The 21,635-nt window shown below is 34.5% G+C and overlaps 1 protein-coding gene across 5 annotated transcripts in view; it reads left to right on the plus strand.

Moving 5' to 3' along the window:
- The window catches only part of LTN1 (listerin E3 ubiquitin protein ligase 1), a 62,397-nt gene that overhangs the window by 11,350 nt on the left and 29,412 nt on the right, over positions 1 to 21,635 (plus strand). For all 5 annotated transcript variants that reach the window (XM_073891446.1, XM_025872447.2, XM_025872466.2 and 2 more), the window contains 13 exons: positions 2,889 to 3,062; positions 3,641 to 3,831; positions 4,555 to 4,690; positions 5,798 to 6,607; positions 7,004 to 7,045; positions 9,555 to 9,744; positions 10,198 to 10,437; positions 11,244 to 11,397; positions 12,207 to 12,351; positions 12,838 to 13,024; positions 14,538 to 14,697; positions 16,030 to 16,134; positions 20,082 to 20,224. In XM_073891446.1, the coding sequence (XP_073747547.1) occupies positions 2,889 to 3,062; positions 3,641 to 3,831; positions 4,555 to 4,690; positions 5,798 to 6,607; positions 7,004 to 7,045; positions 9,555 to 9,744; positions 10,198 to 10,437; positions 11,244 to 11,397; positions 12,207 to 12,351; positions 12,838 to 13,024; positions 14,538 to 14,697; positions 16,030 to 16,134; positions 20,082 to 20,224 (2,677 nt within the window). The remainder of the gene's footprint in view (positions 1 to 2,888; positions 3,063 to 3,640; positions 3,832 to 4,554; positions 4,691 to 5,797; positions 6,608 to 7,003; positions 7,046 to 9,554; positions 9,745 to 10,197; positions 10,438 to 11,243; positions 11,398 to 12,206; positions 12,352 to 12,837; positions 13,025 to 14,537; positions 14,698 to 16,029; positions 16,135 to 20,081; positions 20,225 to 21,635) is intronic.

The following is a 21,635-nucleotide window of genomic DNA, read 5'->3' on the forward strand; positions in this document are numbered from 1 at the left end:
GCAGGGAGCCCAATGTGGGGCCCAATCCCAGGACGCTGGGATCATGATCCGAGCCGAAGACAGACGCTCAATGACTGAGCCACCGAGGTGCCCCTGCAAAGATTTCTTTTTATTTATTTGAGAGAGAGAGAGAGCATGGGTGGGGGAAGAGAGGGAGAGGGAGAAACAAAGTCCCTGCTGAGTAGGGAGCCTGACATAGGGCTCAATCCCATGACCCCAGGATCATGACCTGAGCCGAAGGCAGAGTTGCCAACTGAGCCACCCAGAGGTGCCCCAAATTAGTTTTTTTCATAGAAGTATCCTGAAAGTTGAAAGACTGTCTTATCCTTACTCTGGCACCTTTGTCAAAATTCAGTTGACCATATATCTTGGATTTTAATTTTAGACTCATTATTCTTTTCCATTTATTTATATGTTTATCCTTACACCAATACCACACTCCTTGATTATTATTGTTTTGTAATAAACTTGGAAACCCTCCAGCTTTGTTCTTTTTAAAAAATTTTTAGGCTATGTTAGGCCCCTTTCATCCTAAAATAGTATTTTATAGTGTGTTTCATCCTGAACATGTTTATAATTTTTGGTGCTGTTGTGAAATGGGTTTTGTTTTTTGTTACATTTTTTATTACATTTTTTATTTTGTTTGTACTGATAATAGGTATCCTATACTTTTGTATGTTAATTTTATATTCAGCAACTCTCTCAAACTCTTGTTAATTTTAATAGCCAGTGTTTAGATCTTTTTGAATATTTTTTATAGCCTGTTATTTTGTTATGATTATAGTTACTTATTTGGGTTACTTTCCAATTCTTTTTTTTCCTTGTCTCTTAGTATTAATTAGGTCCTCCAGTTGAGTGAAGTGATGAGAGCTGGCATCCTTTTCTTGTTCCTGACTTTAATGAAATAGTTTTAGACTCTTAATATTTTGAGTATGGGGGTGCCTCGGTGGCTCAGTCATTAAGCGTCTGCCTTTGGCACAGGTGATGATCCCAGGGTCCTGGGATCGAGCCCCACATGGGGCTGCCTGCTCGGTGGAAAGCCTGCTTCTCCCTCTCCCACTCCCTCTGCTTGTGTTCCCTCTCTCGCTGTCTCTTTCTCTGCCAAATAAATAAAATCTTAAAAAAAAAATCCTTATTTAAAAAAAATATTTTGAGTATGATGCTTTCTCTAGATTTTACAAGGTTTAAAGTTTCCTTTTTATTCTTAATTTGCTGAGTATTTGTCATAAATTAATGATAAAATTTTCTTGATTACTTTTTCTGATATGTTTAAATGATCATATAATTTTCCAGCCTAGCATTTAAGAGATAACCTTAGTCATGCTGTGTATTTATCTTTTTAAATACACTGCTAAAATCGATTTGGTAATATTTTATATAAAATATGCAGAAATAAAGTACTTTGTGAAGTTTAATATATGTGTATGTGTATTTTTTATCCCAGAAAATATTACTGTGATACTCTTTGAATCTTCATTTAGATTTACCTGCATATTTGGTGCTTTGTTTGCTCTTTATTCCTTTTTTCATCTACCTTCCATCTGGGATCATCTGCCTTGTATGTAGAACATGTCCTTTGGATTTCTTTTTGTGTTGGTCTGCCAAAGATGAAGTCTTTTTCTTTCTTCTATCAGAAGGTGTTTTTATTTCACTTTGATTCTTTTTTTTTTTTTAAGGTTTTATTTTTTCAAGTAATCTCTACACCCAATGTGGGGCTCAAAGCTACAATCCCGAGATCAAGAGTCTCATGCTCTACCAACTGAACTAGCTAGGCACCCCTTCATTCTCATTGACATAGATTTTAACTGGGTACAGGATTAAATATTGGCAGTTGTTTTCTTGTTGATTATATTGTTGATATTGAAGTTAGATGTCAGTCTTACTGTCCTTCCTTTGAAGGTAGTTTGTCTTTTTCCTCTGACCACTTTGAAGATTTACTCTTTGTTTTGGTTTATTTTTGCTTTTGTTTTTTTTGTAGTTGCACCGTTTTGTGTCTTGGTGTAGATTCCTTTTTATGTATCCTGCTTGGGATTTGTTGGATTTCTTGAGTTTGTAGATTGGTGTATTTCATTGGCTGTACAGAATGCTTAGCTATTAACCTCTTCAGATAGTTCCATTACTTCATTCTTTCCTCTTCCTTTGGGATTCTGATTAAATAGATATTAAACCTTCTTTCTCCTCTGTGTTTTATGTTGTCCTTGGTGTTTTTCATCTTTTTTGTCTTTCCATGCTACTTGGTGGATAATTTCTTTTACTCTTTATTTCTCATGATCTGTTCTTAAACTGTGAATTGAGTTCTAATCTATCATGTATCTGTCTTTCTTTCTGACTGTTTATTTTTAGTTTAGGAATTGTGCTTTATTCTTTTTCACATCTGCTGTGCTTTTTCTGAGATCCTTTTCCTTTCAGATTTCTTTAAACCTTTGCTTCTTTAAATATAATAAGAATTGTTGATAAGGAATTTGTAACTGATAATTCTAAGATTTAAAGTCTCAGATCTCTGTGTCATCTTTTGTTTCTGTTGATCGTGGCTGATGGTTTCTTAGTTTTGGTTTGCTTGGTTGTATTTAACTTTGTGCAACCTAGTAGCCTAGTGCATCAATAGGAATAATTTGAGGCCCCAGCTGAAGGCCTCAGCCATTAGAGAGGATCTGGCTTCAGCCAAAGAAATAGAAAGTTGAATTCTTTCTGCCTTCACTTTTATGTGGTAATTCCTAATGTCCTTACAGCCCACATACTCTAGGGAAGATTTTAAAATGTTTTTTCTAGCCTTTTTAGTTTTATTAATGGGAGGGTTAGTATGAATAAACTATCAAGCTATTAAATAAAAATTTCATCGTAGCTCTACTAGGCTTTAATTTAATCCAGCTTTTCCTTTTTTGTTTTAGATCCGCTCAGCTTATTTTGAGTTAGTTTCTGCTTTGTGCGAGCGTATTCCACAGTTGATGAAAGAGGAAGCATCCAAAGTGAGCCCATCTGTTCTACTTAGCATTGATGACAGTGACCCCATTGTGTGCCCAGCTCTCTGGGAAGCTGTACTTTATACACTTACAACTATTGAGGTGTGTAAGAGAGGTACATTCAGTACATCAGGGAATATTTGTCTTCTTAGTTTGTTTTTTAGAAGCCTTAGATATGATGTGAGAGAGAGCCTATCAGATTATACTATCTAAAACTTACTGGAAAAAAATATTTTCTTAGAAATAAAATACTTAATCCAAAACTTGGTATAAATCTTAAACTGACTATAAAATGGCATAGAGTTTTTATTGTACTTTTAGTTTAGCCATATCAATTATTCTTTAAACCGTATGTGATCCAGTGAAGTCAGTATATCTGAATCTTTTATTTAAGATTGAATATTGCTGTCCGTTTTACAAAGCAGCTTTTATAGAAGTCTTTTAAGTTAATTATTTCTGATCAATTATGTGTGAGGCACGTGGGGTGTATGATTACTATATGTAATAAATTTATTAAAATTTCTGAGTTTTAGTTTAAATTTAGTTTTAGTTTTAGTGATGAGAGATTTTAATCTCTCTAGGTAGAATGCCTGATTACTACTTTTGAGAGCTTATATGTCTCTTAATTGGGAAAAGTATTTTATGATCTCTAATTGTTATTATAATCTTTCCTTTGTTAGGACTGTTGGCTTCATGTAAATGCAAAAAAAAGTGTGTTTCCGAAGCTGTCAGCTGTGATCCGTGAAGGTGGTCGGGGTCTGGCTACTGTCATATATCCTTATCTTTTGCCCTTTATCAGCAAACTCCCTCAGACCATTACAGATCCAAAGTTGGATTTCTTCAAAAATTTCCTCACCTCTGTAGTTGCAGGGTAAGGAGTTTAAATTTCTTGATCGCAAGAGATTTTTCTTGTTTGCATATATGGGTAGGATGACATACTCGTTATTGTCTTATTTAAATTTCTCCAAATTGTTTTGCTGTTCATTAAGCACTTTTAAAGTTTTCAGAGAATTACAATTGGAATCCTTTTCTTGGGTACTTTCAAGGCTTCAGTTGTAATACACAATAGAAAGTGCAATGAATATTGTAAGGCCTTAGATGGAAATAGACCATTTTTCAAATGTTATTTTTTGGAATGCTGATAAATACAAATGCCCAAATGGAAAAAATGAACCACTGAAGAGTTTGTAACTTCCATAAACTTAAATATGATAGCTGTTTTTAAAGTCATAATTAAAAAAAATTTCTTAGTGTAATTGTTGAACTTAGTAAAAGATACTGTTTTATTAATGATTACAAAATTATTTTTTACTACATTATTATCTTTATTTAAGTCCTCTCTTTAAAATTTCAGATGGATTTGTTCCTGAATAGAAAATAGATTTGTATTCTCTTTTGTTGACATATTTGAAAATATGCTTTTTTCACACTTCTTCAGGTTCCTATTGTTCTTAGTTTTTAGTTTAAGAATTTTACTGTAAAAAATTCTTTTCTTTTGGTATGATGCCTTATCCATGTCTTTATTTAGGTGTTTCTGAGTTGCTTATTTTCTTTTTTGTGAAAGAGTAAGCCATAGTTATTTATTATTTCTTAGGCTATCAACAGAAAGAATAAAAACCAGCTTTTCAGAGTGCTCAGCAGTAATATCAGCTTTTTTTGAATGCTTACGTTTTATAATGCAACAAAACTTAGGTGAGGAAGAAATTGAAGAGATGCTCGTCAATGACCAGGTACTTATAATGTAAAAATCATCAGTGCCTTTGCACATTGACTATAAAGAATCAAGCCCATTGCATCTTGTTGACATTTTTATTAATTAACCTTCATATAGATTTCATTTTTTATTATTTACAAATTGAGTAATGTGTATTGCTGACCAACTAAATAAAAATTCTGTATTTGTTGCCGGAATAATACCATAATTCTTGAGTACTAATTAGTCTCTGGATGTGCAAACCCTGTTTATTGTAGAGTTGTAACACAAAACATAATTTCAAAGTTGCTATTTGTGGTCTTTTATATTAAGTGTAAATTATGCAATAATTTGTTACTTCTAAAATATTTAACAACATTTATCCTTTTGTGAACAATTGTGCTTGGCTTTTAGAACCAGTGATAAGAGCAAGTTCTGGAATATGGTTCCTTATGTTAGGAAATTAAAGAAATTATATAAGTGTAGATCCTGGTTGATGTCTCAGTTAACTTCTCTTTGTAATTTAAGAAAAAGTTCTGAACTCTGTGGGTCCATATATCTTTCATATTGATTTAGAAAAAAGTAAAAACCTTGAGTAAGTTCAGAAAATGCAAAGAAAACTATATTATTTGTTAATGACCAATAATCTTGATTAATTATATCATAAAAAGTAATTGAGGGGGAATGCAGCGAAATCGTTAACCTCTTTGTATGATATGAAAATGATCTTCAAGTTAACTCTTCAGAGTTTTGAGGGGAAAAAAAATCAATGTTTTTCAGTTATTAAATATGGGATTTTATAATGTTTTACAAATACCTTGTTTCTTTCTTTTTTTTTTTTTTTAATTTTGAGAGAGAGCAAGCAAGCAAGTGGGAAGAGGGGCAGAGGGAGAGGTATAGAGAGAATCTTAAGCTGGCTCCATCCCCAGCTCGGAGCCTGACTCAGGGCTTGATCTCAAGACCTTGAGATCATGACCTGTGCCGAAATCAAGAGTCAGGGACTGCTTAAGGACTGAGCCACCCAGGCGCCCCCCCCGGCCCTTGTTTATTTCATTTTACTTATTTTTTTTTTTTTTACAAATATCTTGTTTAAATTTTATTGCTCCTGAAAACTGAACTTTTCTATTTCTACCTTCTCTTTTAGTTGATTCCTTTTATTGATGCAGTTCTCAAAGACCCAAGATTGCAAGATGGGCAGCTGTTTAACCATTTAGCAGAAACTTTAAGTTCCTGGGAAACCAAAGCAAATGTGGAGAAAGATGATAAAACAGCTCACAGTTTGGACAAAGTGCTGCTGAATTTTTGGGAAAGACTCTCAGAGATCTGTGTGGAGAAAATCAATGAGCCAGAAGCTGATGTGAAATCCGTGTCAGGTGTATCTAACCTGCTACAGGTCCTTCAGAAGCCAAAGAGCTCGCTGAAGTCAAATAAAAAAAAAGTTGGTAAGGTTAGATTTACTGATGAGCTACCAGAAAGTAATAAAGAGAATGAAAAATGTGTCTCCTCAGAAGGCGAGAACAGTGAAGGCTCTGAATTAATGACTGAACCTTCTCTCACTCATAATTGTTCAGACCTTATATCGCCGCTAAGGAAGAAACCTTTGGAAGACTTGGTCTGTAAACTAGCAATGATGAGTTTTAATTATGTCAATGAGCAAAAGTCGGAGCAACATCTAAGGTTCCTTTCTACTCTGCTTAGCTCTTTCTCTTCAACCCAGGTATTTAAAATGCTGTTAGGTGATGAAAAATGGAGTATTGTCAAAGCTAAACCTCTTGAAATAGCCAGACTTGCACAAAAAAATCCTGCAGTGCGGTTTTTATACCAGAAACTGATTGGTTGGCTAAATGAAGATCCAAGGAAGGAAGCTGGTTTCTTGGTGGACATTTTGTACAGTGCCCTCCATTGCTGTGACAATAATATGGAAAGAAAATATGTCTTGGATGATCTCATCGAGGTATTGTTGTGTATCTCTTTAAACTATAATGGTTTACATTGCCACACTAATTATTGATAAGTAGAATGAGACCCGCATGGAGGTTATTCTTGGGTGGTTTCTTGGCTGTGAATATCTGTTTAAAGAAGAGCAATATATTCTTTCCAGTTTTAGTATATGTGCTGCCAAAGCGAGCACAAGCAATATATTCTTGATTGTGATGGGGAGGTGTATGAGACTTACGGGTATGTGTTCAGTAAGTATGGTAAGATGACAAATGCTTGGTAATAAAAGGCAAAGTTTTTTAGTCTATACTTTTTAAAGTTGGAGTAGCTAAAAAAGTTTTAGTTTTGTAGTGATTACATAGTGACTTCATTCCTTCTAGCAGATTATTTCTAATTCTTTTTCCTCTTTCAGGGGGATCTGAAATGGAATTCTATTCTTCAGGTCATTGAAAAGGTATCTTAGGGATTTTTTTTTTCTTTTTGGTATTTATGGGTATAGAAAAATGGAAACCAATCCTATTCACATGCTGGTATGTGGTCAGGTGTCTATGTTAGAGAACTTCCTTCTTACCGTAACTTTCTTCCCATAATTGGGAAAGCTTTTGTTGTTTGCCTTTCTGTAGTATTATTTTTCTGGTTAGGAATATCAGCAAGGAGGGACTAGGCTCTGGAAAATCCAGTGTTTCTCCCCTGGCAGTAACAAAAGGAGAGTTAAACATTTGATGACCTTTAAATTAAGACTACAGGTTTCTGCCCTTATCCTAGTGACCTTTCCTTCGATAGAAATGGATTGAGTGGTTTTAGCTTTGGCTAGAACACTTCAAGAAATTAAGTTTGTCCTACTCCAGAATCCTGTACGGGCAAATTAAGATCTTGCAGGCTTTGTCTGATTGCCACTTGACTAAATAAGAAAATTGTGATAGAAATAATGAAAAGAAATCAAGGAACCTAAGCAATTTAGAAGTTTTAAAAATGACTTAAGTGTTTTATCCTAATAAAGATGTAAATGATGCAATACTTTTCAACCATAGAAATGTTTAGACTAGTTACCTAAAATTTTTTTTATTTTAGCATTTTTTATTATTTTTAAATTTTACACAGATAACTTTTTAATTTATAAGGTTTTTTTTGTACCTTTATTTTAAATTACGGTAAAAACCCCATAACAAAATTTGCCGTCTTAACTATTTCTGCGTTTACAGTTCAGTACTGTTAAGGATATTCATAGTATTGTGAACCAGTCTCCAGAATTTATCTTGGAAAACTGAAACTCTTTGCCCATTAAATAGTAACTCCCTATGTCCCCTAATAGTTTCTTTTTACAGAATAAATACAGAATATTAATTGACTGTTTTTCAGTGAGAAATATAATGTATCAACATTTCATTAGTTTATCCACTACCTTCTCTTTCTATAGGCAGGGTACATGAAAAGCCAAATTATCAGAAAGCTACTTGGTAAGTCTAGAATCAGAGCAAAAGGAGTTAATAATTTGATAAGAGAAGACTAATACCCATTTTCAACTTAGGAATGTACTTGCCAGGGAGCTCAAATACTCATATCCATTTGGGAGACTATCCTCTTCCTGGGTAGAGTTTAGAAGTTATGGGTAGTGTTTGCCTCCTATACTTCCATGACTAACGGGTCTCTTCACCCCCCCTTAAAGCTGGTCAGGTTCTTTCTGTAGATTGGTTAAAACATTAAGTATTGTACTTCATGTCTTGCTAACTTGAGAGACATTTAGAAGTTTATTTCCTGGATTCTTTAAAATAGATCAGTTTTATTTAGTAAACTCTATTAGGAAAGCCAATATTATATAGCTACATAGACTCTAGTTTTTCTTGTTTTTAGGCAACTTTATACTTTATGATCAGAGTTATAAAGTCGGCTTCTTTAAAAACAAACCTGAATTTTGTAACCAGAAAAGGACTTTTGAGATTTTCTAGGTTAATCTTCATTTCTAAAATGAGGAAAGAGGCCCAGGTTGGTTAAGAGATTTCTCCAAGGTCATAAAGCCAGAATAGTGGTAAAGCTTGGACTAAAATAAAAGTCCTGGTTACCTACAGTTTCTTAAATAAGAGGATAAACAGTTTTTTAGGCACCACCCAATCTGCACTTGGATTTTTTTTTTTTTTTTCCAGATTGCTTTGAAATGAACCAAGTTGCAAATTCCTTTCTTGTCAGCCCTAAAGCAAAAGAAGCTCTGGAAACATGGATCAGCATGCTTTTGGGGGTGGATTTGCAGTTTTTTTTTTCCTTGCTTCCCCACTCCATGAAAATAAACCAGTTGCTGTTAGATATCTGGCCTCAGTTACTATTGCAGAAAATTAGGGGAAATAATAAGGCCCATTGTTCATATTGAAGTAACTTACAACTATTAAATAATGGTTGTTCCTTAATTTTAGTAAAATTAATGAACAAAAATTTAAAATATAGAGCATTTTAAAATGTCTTCAAAGTTCATCCATTCATTATTCATTGAACATATCTGCAGTGTTGATAGCAGGTATCAAAGAAGTTTAAGACAGTCTCTACTCTCAAGGAACTTACAATCCCATTGGAAACAAGACATACACAGATGAAACATTATAAATAATAATACAATCCAGTAAGTGCTTTAGAAATACAGAGAAAAGCAGTGATGAGTATGGACTGGAGTGGATGGGGGAGATTTCGTAAAGCAGGTGGGCTTTGTAACAATTCTGAGAGAATGGATGGGATTTTGATAAGTAAAGAAGAGGGGAAGTATTTGTGGTTGGGAAGATAGCATGAGTAAAGCATGAAAGTGTACATAAGCAAGGCTTAGTGGGGAACAGGGACAATACCAGCCTTCTTAGAACTTGAGGAGGAGTGGGAGTAGTGTTGGGGCCATGATGATGAAGGGAGGTAATATGGTACAAGTAATATTTTAGGTAGATAAACTTTTTCATCTTCTAATCTTTGCTTTGATTTTATGGTTTTAGGCATGTTCTAGTTCAGATAAACATGCTTTAGTAACTCCTTGGCTAAAAGGAGAAATCGTTGGAGAGAAATTGGTAACCTTGGCAGATCATCTTTGTAATAAGGACTTGGAATCCTCAGTATCTTCTGAATCTTACTTCTCAGAAAGATGGGCTCTTCTAAGCTTGGTATTATCCCAACACATTAAAAATGGTAGGCAAAAATATGGCTTTTGTTTTTTAGTAGGGAATAAACCTTTCGCTTTTGGGGGGGATTCCATATTGCAAAGTTCGCATGTAATTGATTAAGAATAACAAGACTTCATTAAGATATTTTAATCTTATAAGCACCCTAAATGTCTATTAATCTTTTTAGCATAACTTGGAAGACATTGTAATATTTTTAGTTTTATATTCTAAAGGGTTTTGAATAGCAAAGCTCTTCACTAATTTTGTAGAGCATTGCTTTTTTTTACTTTTAAATTGTTTTTTTACGTTAGGGCTTTTATGTGCGAGAGATCAGATTGATTTATTGATATAATTTTCTTTTGTCTACATTTTTTTAATACACAGAAAGATTTAAGTGGTTGTTAACCCAAAGTAAGGTATTAAAAAACACACTTAATATTTTTAAAATTTTTTGTCTCTGTGAACTTTTTTTCTCTAGATTACTTGATTGGAGAAGTATATGTTGAAAGAATTATTGTTAAACTTCATGAAACTTTATCCAAAGCAAAGGAATTGTCAGAAGCTGAAAATAATGACTCATCAGTGTCTTTTATCTGTGATGTGGCCTATAACTATTTCAGCTCAGCAAAAGGATGTTTGCTAATGCCATCATCTGAAGACTTATTATTAACTCTCTTTCAGTTATGTGCTCAGAGCAAAGAAAAAACACATTTGCCAGGTAATAGCTTACTGCTCAATGTTTTGTTGGGAATCTCCGGCTCTGACCTTCATAGTGTAAATGCCCAGGCTTTATTAATTGAATCATAATGTACTTGAAAGTTGAAGGCATTTTGAGTAAAGGGCTACAAATCTTAAACATTTTCAGCTTTAGAAACCAGGTTAAAGATGTCTGTAGACATTTTGTCTAAATTCTTTCTTGATACCAAAGACACAGTTTTAGAAGGGGCCATGATAGATGAGTTGGAATCTTAACCCCTTCACTCAGTGGCTGTGGTTTGGCAAGTTGCTTAATTTCTTGATGCCTCAATCTCCACATTCATTAAGAGGGGGTATTAATATCTCCTTCTCTTCCTCATTGTTGGTATATATCAAAATGAAATTGAGATTGCCTTTTTAAAGACTATATTGCCTTATGTATTAATTGAGACTTAATTATGAAAGGAATGTTAAAAAATACTAGTATTGATACCTTTCCTTCCAAACCCTTTCTTTTATACTAACTTCTCTATTTGGAAAAGGTATAATATTTTTCACATCTCCCAAAAGGACAGTGCCCTTATAAATAAGTTCAGAGCAGAAGAAAGCTAACTTTAAAAATCTTAACATGTTTGTATTTACATGGCATGAGCTAGCTTGTATTATTGCACATTTATGACGATTATTTTATTTCGGCAAAATTTTATGTTCTCCTTTTTTAGCAGTATCTTAAAAATCTCAAGTCTACATTGAATTATTTCAGACATTTTGTACTGATTATAGTTGCTTCATAGGGATTACAAATTACTGTTGACATCTTGATTTTAGACTTTCTTATCTGTAAACTGAAAAATACTTGGCTCTGTGGTGTGAATTTATTGATCCACCAAACTGGCAATACATATAAACAGAGTACCTTCCTATGTTTGTCTGCTCTGTGGCTGAAGAACCAAGTTCAGTCTTCATCTTTGGATATCAAAAGGTAACGTTTTTTATGCTCATTTGCTCTCTCTTTAATACCTGATCACTGTCTTTAAATAAGAGCCCATGATTAGTGTGAATGACTATGAAAAATGATTTGTTATATAAGAAATCTATAGGACTCTAAGAGAAGATCCAGACAAAAAGATTTTTCCAGAAGGAATTTGTTTTAATGATCATTCATTTAAATTCCATTAAATGAAGAGTGATTTGTCTTAGCATATCTGCTGGACTCCTAATTTATGCTCAGTGATGTGATGGTGGTGCCATCCTCTGTCTTGTGGGCTGGTGTGGATTATAACCATGACCCCTCATGGCCACCACACATAGTGACTGTTCTTCATTGTTTATTTTGGGGGACCAGGTAGCCACTGTTTAAAGGTGTTGAATTGCAAATATATTTCACACCTCATGCCTAAATCCATATGTAAAAGTGAAAACCAAGAGAATGCATCCAGAGGCTGTTAGGGTTGGGTCATATATTTTGCTGAACGTCATGGTTTTTTTCATACAGTAAGGTAGCTGTATTTCAGAAATATCTGATCTGAAATAAGTCAAGTTGCATTCATTCTGAGATAGAAGCAGCACTCAATTGAGCAGCACTCAATTTCAGATCATAAATGTTGGATTAAATCCACAATTTGGCTGTGTGTATTTTGGATATAGGGTAGAGGAGTTGCTTAGCTTCATTTTTACTAGTCTTTTTGTTCAGGTAAACTGTTAGCCTGCCACAGGGTATTTAATGTGTACCAGGGTGTTAAGTTAGTCATAGCATAACTATAACACTTATGTGGTTTGCATTATTTTCAGTCTTCAAGTCCTCTTGTCTGCTGTTGATGACTTGCTAAATACGCTTCTAGAAAGTGAAGATACTAATCTTCTGGGAGTGTATATTGGAAGTGTAATGCCAAGCAACAGTGAATGGGAAAAGATGAGACAGTCTCTTCCTATGCAGGTATGTTTGAGATTGGATAGTGCTTATCTTATTTTGAACTTTGGACTTCATGCAAGCTTAAACATTTTTATTTTATTCTGGGGAAGGAAAAAGTAAACAAAATGACTATCTTTTGTTTTTTTCTGGGGAGAAAAAAGGGTATTCTGAAATGAGTATATTGCTTTGCCTTTATGTCTCTGAATGCTCATATATTGTATGTTTGTTTGTAAGACAGTGGCAGTTGCCATGGTACAAGGTGAATTAGACCTAGTTTTGTCCTGAAGGAGTCTTAAATACACATGTTGGTAATTTCTTGAAGTAAAACCCAAACTTCTAGGCTTCTGTGATTTTACTAATAAACTAGTAATAACTTCATTTTTGAAGTTATTCTAATAACATTTTGAAGATATTCTAATAATTTCATTTTCCCTGTCTTAACTGCATAGGTAGTAAGTAATTTAGAATATCTAATGATTTTGTATATAATTTAATGTATTCTTTTTACAGTGGTTGCATAGACCTCTTTTAGAAGGAAGATTGAGTTTGAATTATGAGTGTTTCAAAACAGATTTTAAAGAACAAGATACAAAGAAACTTCCCAGCCATTTGTGTACTTCAGCCTTATTGAGCAAAATGATATTAGTTGCACTGAAAAAGGAAATAGTCCTAGAAAATAATGAGCTTGAGAAAATAAGTAAGTATATATGAGCATTCAGATATAATAGAAATGTTCTGAAATAATTATAATTTTGAAAGAATTTTGATTAACCTGCAATTTAGATAAGAATCTTCCATTCCTGTTAGCTGTTTTAGTGATGAGAAACTTGAGGTTACTTGAGTGATGAATGGTAAATTGCACATTGGATGGAAACATACTGAAAACTTGCTATAATCTTATTAGCAATAGAGCAGAATTTGGTATAAGATCAGTTACTTAAGCTGGCAAGACATTGATACAGGTAGATCCTATGGAATATATCCTTAAAGAAAATGGTTAAGTGAGTCTAACGTTTCATCAAGGATTCTGAATTCTCAGTTTTTGAACCACTATACCTTTGTGTTCATAGGGATGTATGTACACACACACACACACACACACACACTTTTTTCTTGGCAAGTAGAGGTTCAAACAAAAAAATCCGCCATTCCAGGAAATGGTGTAGAATTGTAGGAAGCAGTGTGACCTATATAAAATGGTATTAAAGGTACAGAGGATTTGCATAATTTCTCTGTCAGTCTTGTTTGTAAGCCTTCAGCTGTAGCATAGTTAGTAGTAGAAGGAACATATGCCCTGGGGAAGAAAGCTGGAACACCTCTTCTGACTAGCAGCTCCACAGGCAGTTAAGGGCAAGGAGATTAGTCTGCAGTTTATATTGCCCACAGAGTAAATCTGTCCAAAAACAAAACTGGAAATTGGAGTAATGATCTTTGTAATATTTGTTTTTGTTAATTGTGTTACTAATTACAAACTGACAACATTATGTTTTTAATCTTTTTATCAACCCTATCAGATATTATTATTGTTTTCCTCACCTTGTTGTTTTCTTATCTTGACTTGATTAGAGTTACTTAGCTTGGAAGGGATAGGATTAGATTTTGAACCAGGTCTCATGTCTTCTGACTCCAAAATCCATACATGGCTTTATAAGAGAGTGTTGTGACTAATTATGTATTAAAATCTACTATGATGTGCTAGGTACTGGTCCTTGAATTCTCACAGCTCTCCCTGAGGCAGATTTTTGTACTCTAATTGATAACTATATGGACAGCTCATCTGAATCCAGACCAGTCTGTCACCGAGGTCCACGCCCTGTTTACTATATCATGGTATTTCCCATTCCTTAACATTGGCTTGAACTTCTCATTTCAGGTGTTGGGTCCATTAGTTGTTTGTCCTGTAAGTAACTTGTTACCACTTGAGGCAAAAATAGTAGGAAGATTCTTCCAGTATTTCTGATAACTTAGGCTAGTCGCATTCTTCACTAATCAGAAAAGGAACCAAGTAAGATTTGGGAGAAGAGTCTCATTTTGTATCAGATGTTCTCAGGTTTCATTATCATGGAACATCTCAAAGCAGATTTGAAAATCAGTTCATAGATATTTTGAGACTGGTGGGCGTAGCAGTATTAGAAAATGGGGCAGAGAAGTGAAAGTGATCAAAGGCCTCTTCACAGAATACACTTGATGATGTGTCGTCCATTCTATAGTTGCAGAACTGCTCTATTCACTGCAGTGGTATGAGGAATTAGACAATCCACCTATTTTCCTAACTGGATTTTGTGAAATGCTTCAAAAGATGAATATTACATATGATAACTTGTGTGGACTTGGTAATACTTCTGGCCTTTTACAGCTGTTATTTAACAGGTAAGAATCCCTTTCAGCATCCATTTTTATATGATTATTTTACTCATTTTTGGCTTTGTTTCTGTAAAATGTAAGCTCACGTTGTGCTAATCTTTCAGTCAGAGGGTTGGTCTAAATTAAACCCAATTCTTTTTCTTTTTTTTTTTTAATATGTATTATTTGAGACAGAGTGAGAAAGCACAAGCAGGGGGAGGGGCAGAGGGAGAGGGAGAAGCAGACTCTCCACTGAGTGGAAAGCCTGATTCCAGGATGGATCCCAGGATCCCAGGATCATGACCAGAGCCCAACGAAGACAGGCGCTTCACCAACTGAGCCACCTAGGTGCCCCTAAATTAAACCCAATTCTTAATGATAAATACTTTGTGGATTCTAAGTACTCGATTTACTCATCTGGGGAGATATTTGAACTTTGGTTACGTTCTTAAATCCATAAATACATTCAAGAATGGGACAGATGACAATGAAAGAAATAGAAACCTTGTAGAAGTTGTTTTGTCATCTGTGATCCATCCTTCCACTACTCTCAAATCTAAGCTTTTACTTTGCATGTTGTTACAGATGTGTCTTAACATTATAACCACAGGGGCGCCTTGGTGGCTTAGTTGGTTAAGCATCTGCCTTCAGCTCAGGTCATGATCCCAGGGTCCTGGGATGGAGCCCTACATGAGGCTCCCTGCTCAGCGGGGAGTCTGCTTCTCCCCCTCCTTCCTGCTCGTGCTTTCACTATCTCTGTCTCTCTCAAATAAATAAATAAAATATTTTTTAAAAAAAGATTATAACCACAGAACCCTCTCACCTAGTTGAGGAAAGTAGGTATGACAACAGTCACACAGGTTATAGCAGTTAGGTATTTAGCCTGTTGAAATTACTGTGTTAAACTGCTTCTTTTTCTCACTAGCCAATAGTGTTTTGAGTATGCTCTGTGGTATCAGGAACCCCAAGCTGAGTGCATCTTTCTCTGCAATCTCAGTCCACATACTCGACACTCAGAACTTTCCCTGGCGGATATTAATACCTCCTTGGTTCTTCAGCATTAACCAGCCTTGGTGTCCTGTGGAATATGTCCTTTTCCCAGCTGCAGTCTCTGGTTCTCAAGGCTAATCTCCCCTATTGGGATTTGTGGGGTTTGGGGATGAGAGCTCAGTACCAGGAGTGTTGGAAGCCTAAGCCTCCCAGTCCATTCAGTAATGGCAGTTGTTTGGGGGCAAAAGCCCAATGTGAATTGATACCCTCACAAGGTGATTTATTTAATTCTGTAAAAGGAATCAGGCAAACACTCTTTAAAAATCTTAAACATTTTGAAAATGGATTTTTTTCTTTTTCTTTTTTTAGATCCATGGAAAATGGCACCCTTTGGTCTCTCATTATTGCTAAGTTGATCCTTTCCCGAAGTGTTTCATCTGATGAAGTAAAACGGCATTATAGGAGAAAAGAAGGGTATTCTTATTTTAAATGTTTGTACTTTGTAATTTGTTGTATTTGGTCACTTTGGCAACCCCAACTAATGAATCTAATCAATCAAGGAAACAAGGTTTAAGAAATGAGGAAATTAAAGGAAATGAGAATTAAAGACTTTTTTTTATAGATTTTATTTATTTGCAGGGGGTAGAGAGAGAGAGAGAGCGAGCACACACAGAAGGAGAGGGAGAAGCAGACTCCCTGCTGAGCAGGGGGCCTGACATGGGGATTGATCCCAGGACCTGAGCTGAAGGCAGAGGCTTAACCAACTGAGCCACTCAGGTGCCCCACAGCTGAGCCACCGAGGCACTCTGAGAGAATTAAAGACTTTAAAAGAATTTCAGTTGTTTTAGGGTTGGGACACACCTTATTTTATAAGTATTTTTAACTTTATAATATTTTGTTATGGAATTTTATACTTGGTTTAAAAAGCATTTTGTTAACCTGCTCTCTTTTCCCCAGAAATCTTTTTGGTAGAAATCTTTCTTTTTCCCCTCCCTAACATCCTTCTTCTATTACTTTATTTGCTATTTGGAAGTGATAGGAAAAGTTACTTACTCTTCTCTTTAATAAGGATCATCCTGTTGAAAAATATGATAGAAATGTGATAAATGTGTTCTTAAGACAAAGAAATAGATTATGGGGCTGGACATACTAGAGATCTAGAGTTGGTCATATTAGAGAAGCTGAACACTCAAACACTTAGTTGAAATTTACCAAGAGGCATTTTGAATTTTCTGATTTACCAAGAATTCTGAAATGATATGCATATGTTCTGGTAAGTAGAATTATAAACTAAATTTCTATTTTTTCGTATTTAGAAATGTTTTAAATTTATTATTTTGAAATAGTTACAGATTTACATGCAGTTGTAAGAAATGATACAAGGAGATTCCATATACCCTTCATTCATTTTCCCTCAGTGGTACCATTTTGCATAACTTTAATACAATTTTACAACCAGGAAAATGGCATCAATACCATCCATTGACTAAGTTTACATGTACTCATTTGTTTGTGTGTGTGTTCTATGTAATTCACATGTCTGACCACTACCACAGACCAAGAGACAGAACAGCTTTATTGTAAGGATCCCTTGTGTTACCTTTTTATAACCAGGGCCACCTCTCTTCCTCCCATTTTCATCTCCAGCAACAAGCAATCTGTTCTTCTCTTTATCGTTTAGGAAAGTTATATAAATGAAATCATATAGCATATGATCTTTTGATATTGGCTTTTTTATTTAGCATAGTTTAATTTTTTTCTGATTATAAAAGTAATAGGGAATTAACTAGAGAAGTATTAGAACTAATTACTAATGATGGATTTATACTTGACAGAAAAATCAAAAACTTTTTTATTCAGTGGTAATAATTAAAAATGGCATAGGACGCCTGAGTGGCTCAGTCGTTAGGTGTCTGCCTTCAGCTCAGGTCATGATCCCTGAGATCGAGCCCCGCATTGGGCTTCCTGCTCGGCGGGAAGCCTGCTTCTCCCTCTCCCTCTCCCCCTCCCCCTGCTTGTGTTCCTGCTCTTGCTGTCTTGTCTCTCTGTCAAATAAATAAATAATAGAAGCCTGCTTCTCCCTCTCCCACTCCCCCTGCTTGTGTTCCTGCTCTTGCTATTTTTCTCTCTCTCTCTGCCAAATAAACAAAAAAACAAACAATATTAAAAATGGCATAGGAAAAAAGAGATTCTATGCAAAATGACAAGAAAACTATACCTCGAAATAAATTTAACAAAAAAAAATACAGTATAAAACTTTAGTAAAGATTACAAAAGAAGGTGGGAAGATAAATTGTAAAAATGGTTGTATCAGTCTGTAATTGCAGTGTAATCTCATTCAAAATTCCAGCAATGTTTTTTGAAAAACTTGACAAACTGCCTTTTAAGGAAAAATGCTCAAGAATTGGTAGGGGTAAAAAAAGAATCAGTAGGAAATTTCTGAAAGAGAAAAGTGAAAGGGACTTGCCTTGTCAATATAATAATTAAGGAGTATTAAATTGGTGAATAGACAAATCAGTGGATCAAGATATAGAATCCGGAAACTAATCCACACAGATTTGAGGATTTAGTTTTTGATGCAGGTGGCCTTTCAAATTAGAGGCATGAGTCAATAATACATGATGTTAGGAAAACCAGATATGTTTGAAAAAAATAGCAAGATACCCCTCTCTTTCGTTATACACCAGAATGAAGTCCAGATGAAAGCTAAGTGTAAATGTAAAACGTAAAACAGATCTATATAAAAGTATCAAGGGAAAATAAGAGTCTCTATGTAATCTTGTTAGGGGAAGATCTTAAGCAAAGCACAAAAACTCAGAATCCGTAAAAGAAATGATAGATATTTCATTTTGTGAAAATGAAAACTTCTAGCAATGTAAGTGCCCATCAAGAAATGAATGGATAATCAAAAAATGGTGGTACACACATACAATGGAATATTATTCAGCCTTTAAAAGGAAGGAAATTCTGACACATGTTATACATGGATAAGCCTTGAGGACATTATGCTAAGTGGAATAAACCAGGCATAAATGACAAATATTATATGATTCCGCTTATATGAGATACTTAGAGTAGTCAAATTCATAGAGACAGAAGGTGGAATGGTGGTTGCCAAGACCCGAAGAGAGAGGAAATGGGGAGTTCTTGTTTAATGGGTAGCGTTCCAGTTTTGTGAAATGAAAAGACTTCCAGAGATTGGTTTACACAGCAGTGTGAATGTACTTAACACTACTGAACTGCACACTTAAAATACTTAATTTGCTAAATTAATATGTATTTTACCCATAATTAAAAATTTTTAGAAAAAGAAAACTTATGTATGACAAAAATGCAGTAAATAATGGTTAAAGGACAAGTGACAAAATGGGAGAAAACTTTTACAAATTAACAAAAACTTAATATCCATAATATACTAATAGCTTCTATTAATCAGTAAAACCATCCAAATTAAAAAATTTGTCAAGGACTTTAACAGGTAATTCATAGATGAAATGGTCAGTAGTCATTTCATTTATAAAATGAAAAATGAATTTGTCATAGTAATAATGATAGAAATACAAATTAAAAGAAGCACATTTTATCTGCCATCTTTCTAGAAATTAAGATTCATCAAGTGTGCAGTCATATTTGTCCATTTTTGGTGAAAGTGTAAATTGTGCTTTTTAGGAAAGCAATTTGAAATTATCAAAATGTAATACATTCATATCCTTTGCTCTTGCAATTCTACTTCTAGGAATCTAGCTTAAATAGTATTATATTTGCACATAGGCAGAATAATACCTTGCTCACAGACATTTATTGCAACTTTATTTGTAAGAGCAAAATTTGGGAAAAAACCTCAATGCCCACTAATAGGGGAATAGTTAAATTATGATAGTATGGAATATTTTTCTTTTTGTTCTTAATTTAGTTATGGAGCTTTAAAATAGAAAGTAATTTATATCTATATGTTCTGACATAGAAAGGTCTAAAATGTAAGTGGCAAGTAATACAGTAGTATATTTAGAGTGATCTCATTATGTAAATACATAAACACATAAACTAATTAATAAATAAAAACATAAATAAACATAAAATTCAAGTATATATATGACATCTATGAATATCAATTCATAGAAGGGACACAACTGGTACTGTTTAAATGAGTCAGTTGACTCTTAAAGAGAACATAATCATATATTGTATAATTTTTAAAAATTATACATGGAGGTGAAGTTATATATACTTATGTTAAAAACTAGAAGCCTTTCATCATCCAGAACCAGCAACTCTAAATCTTTTCATTGTTTCCTTTTTTTTCTATACAGTTATTTTATGTAGTGGCATTATTAGTCTTTTTGAATATTCTGAAGGAATTTTCTGAAACCACTGCATGTTTAGGATAAATATAATTCATACTTTTCCTTCTCTTTAAACAGTTTTTTCCCACTAACGGAAGGTAATATGCATACCATTCAAAGTCTCTGTCCGTTTTTGTCAAAAGAAGACAAGAAAGAATTCATTGCTCAATGTATACCTCCCCTTTTGGCCTGGACTAAGGAAGATCTTTGCAGTACTAATGGTTAGTGCTTGATAATAAATATTTCTTTACTTTAATTATTGCTTGAGATAAAAGAAGTGTTTCTTAATATCTAAATCCAAATCTAGCAGAGATAAATTGAATTGCAGCTGATTTATTCCTAGTTTATACTTTTGCTTCATAACAAGTTGGCAGTCAGTAGGATGAGTGTCATTGGAGAGTGACTGTTACCATTTTGTAGTACAGAAATGCTACAGCCTTAAGGGAAGATAAAAACCTCAACTGTCCTTTCATTATTTCCATCCATAGCATTTTTAGCTATGCTTAATTTCTCCCTAGTCAACCAATGACTGAACATCTAGAGGTAACAGAATAATTTTTGTTGTATTTTAAACCTTTTTGGATACTCTGTACTCTTATTAGTTCATTTGTTTATTAATTTAATAACACTGAACATGGCTCTTTGGCAGTTCCTTTGGTAGAGAGGACAGGCATAAAGTTATATCATGATAACCGATGTATCAGAAACATGTCCTGTGCGTCAGAGCAGCAGAAAAGGAGTTTCCCCACTCTGCTTTGAGGCATCAGTGGTGATTTCACAAAGAAAAATTTAACTGGGTGATGAAGTATATTTTTCCATATGGCTAGAGTTGGGGGGGGCATATGGATATAGTTGGGGACAGACAACATGAAAGAGTGTAGAGAGTTCAGTTTGGCTGGCATTTAAAGTAGAAGGTTGGGGACAAAGGATGTAAGATGCACAAGTAGCTGGATTTTGAGAAAGGGTAGGGGAAAGGCCTTATGTAGGTTAAGGAATTTGGACTTTAAGAGCTAGGCAGTAAGGAGCTATTGGCTCAAATTAGGTAGGAGAGTTGTAAGACTGTCTCATTAGAAAGATTATTTTGATAACTGTGAAGGATGGATATGAGGGAAGAGAGATTGGGGGTAGAAGACAGATAGGAAACTATTGGAATGTCTTTATTTTTTAAAATTTTTATTTTATTTATTTTTGGGGGGGTGGGTCAGAGGAAGAGAGAATCTTAAGCAGGCTCCATGCCCCGCATGGAGCCCGGTGGCGGTACTCAGTCTCCCAACCCTGAGATCATGACCTGAGCTGAAATCAAAGAGTTGGATGCTTAATTGACTGAGCCACCCAAATGCCCCTGGAATAATCTTAATGAGAGATAAACAGAGCTTGAATCAAGGCATAGACGGAAGAGAGAAGTAGGAAATGAAAGAGATTATGGAAATAGAGTTGGTGTGGCTCTGTGATTCTATTTCTGAATTGGGTAGAAGAAAATACCAATAGGCCTTATAGAGAACCTTTAAAGGAGACTTGAAGGTTAGGAGGAAGTAGGCAAGGAGTATACAGGGAGCCAATGTTAAATTAAGGTGGCTATGGTTATTACTCAAATGGAGATTGTCTATCGATCGGATGGAAATACTACTTTCC

The sequence above is a fragment of the Callorhinus ursinus genome, unplaced genomic scaffold, assembly GCF_003265705.2.
Source record: "Callorhinus ursinus isolate GAN/ISIS: 27379988/994484 unplaced genomic scaffold, GSC_fseal_2.0 scaffold1, whole genome shotgun sequence".
Lineage (NCBI taxonomy): Eukaryota > Metazoa > Chordata > Mammalia > Carnivora > Otariidae > Callorhinus > Callorhinus ursinus.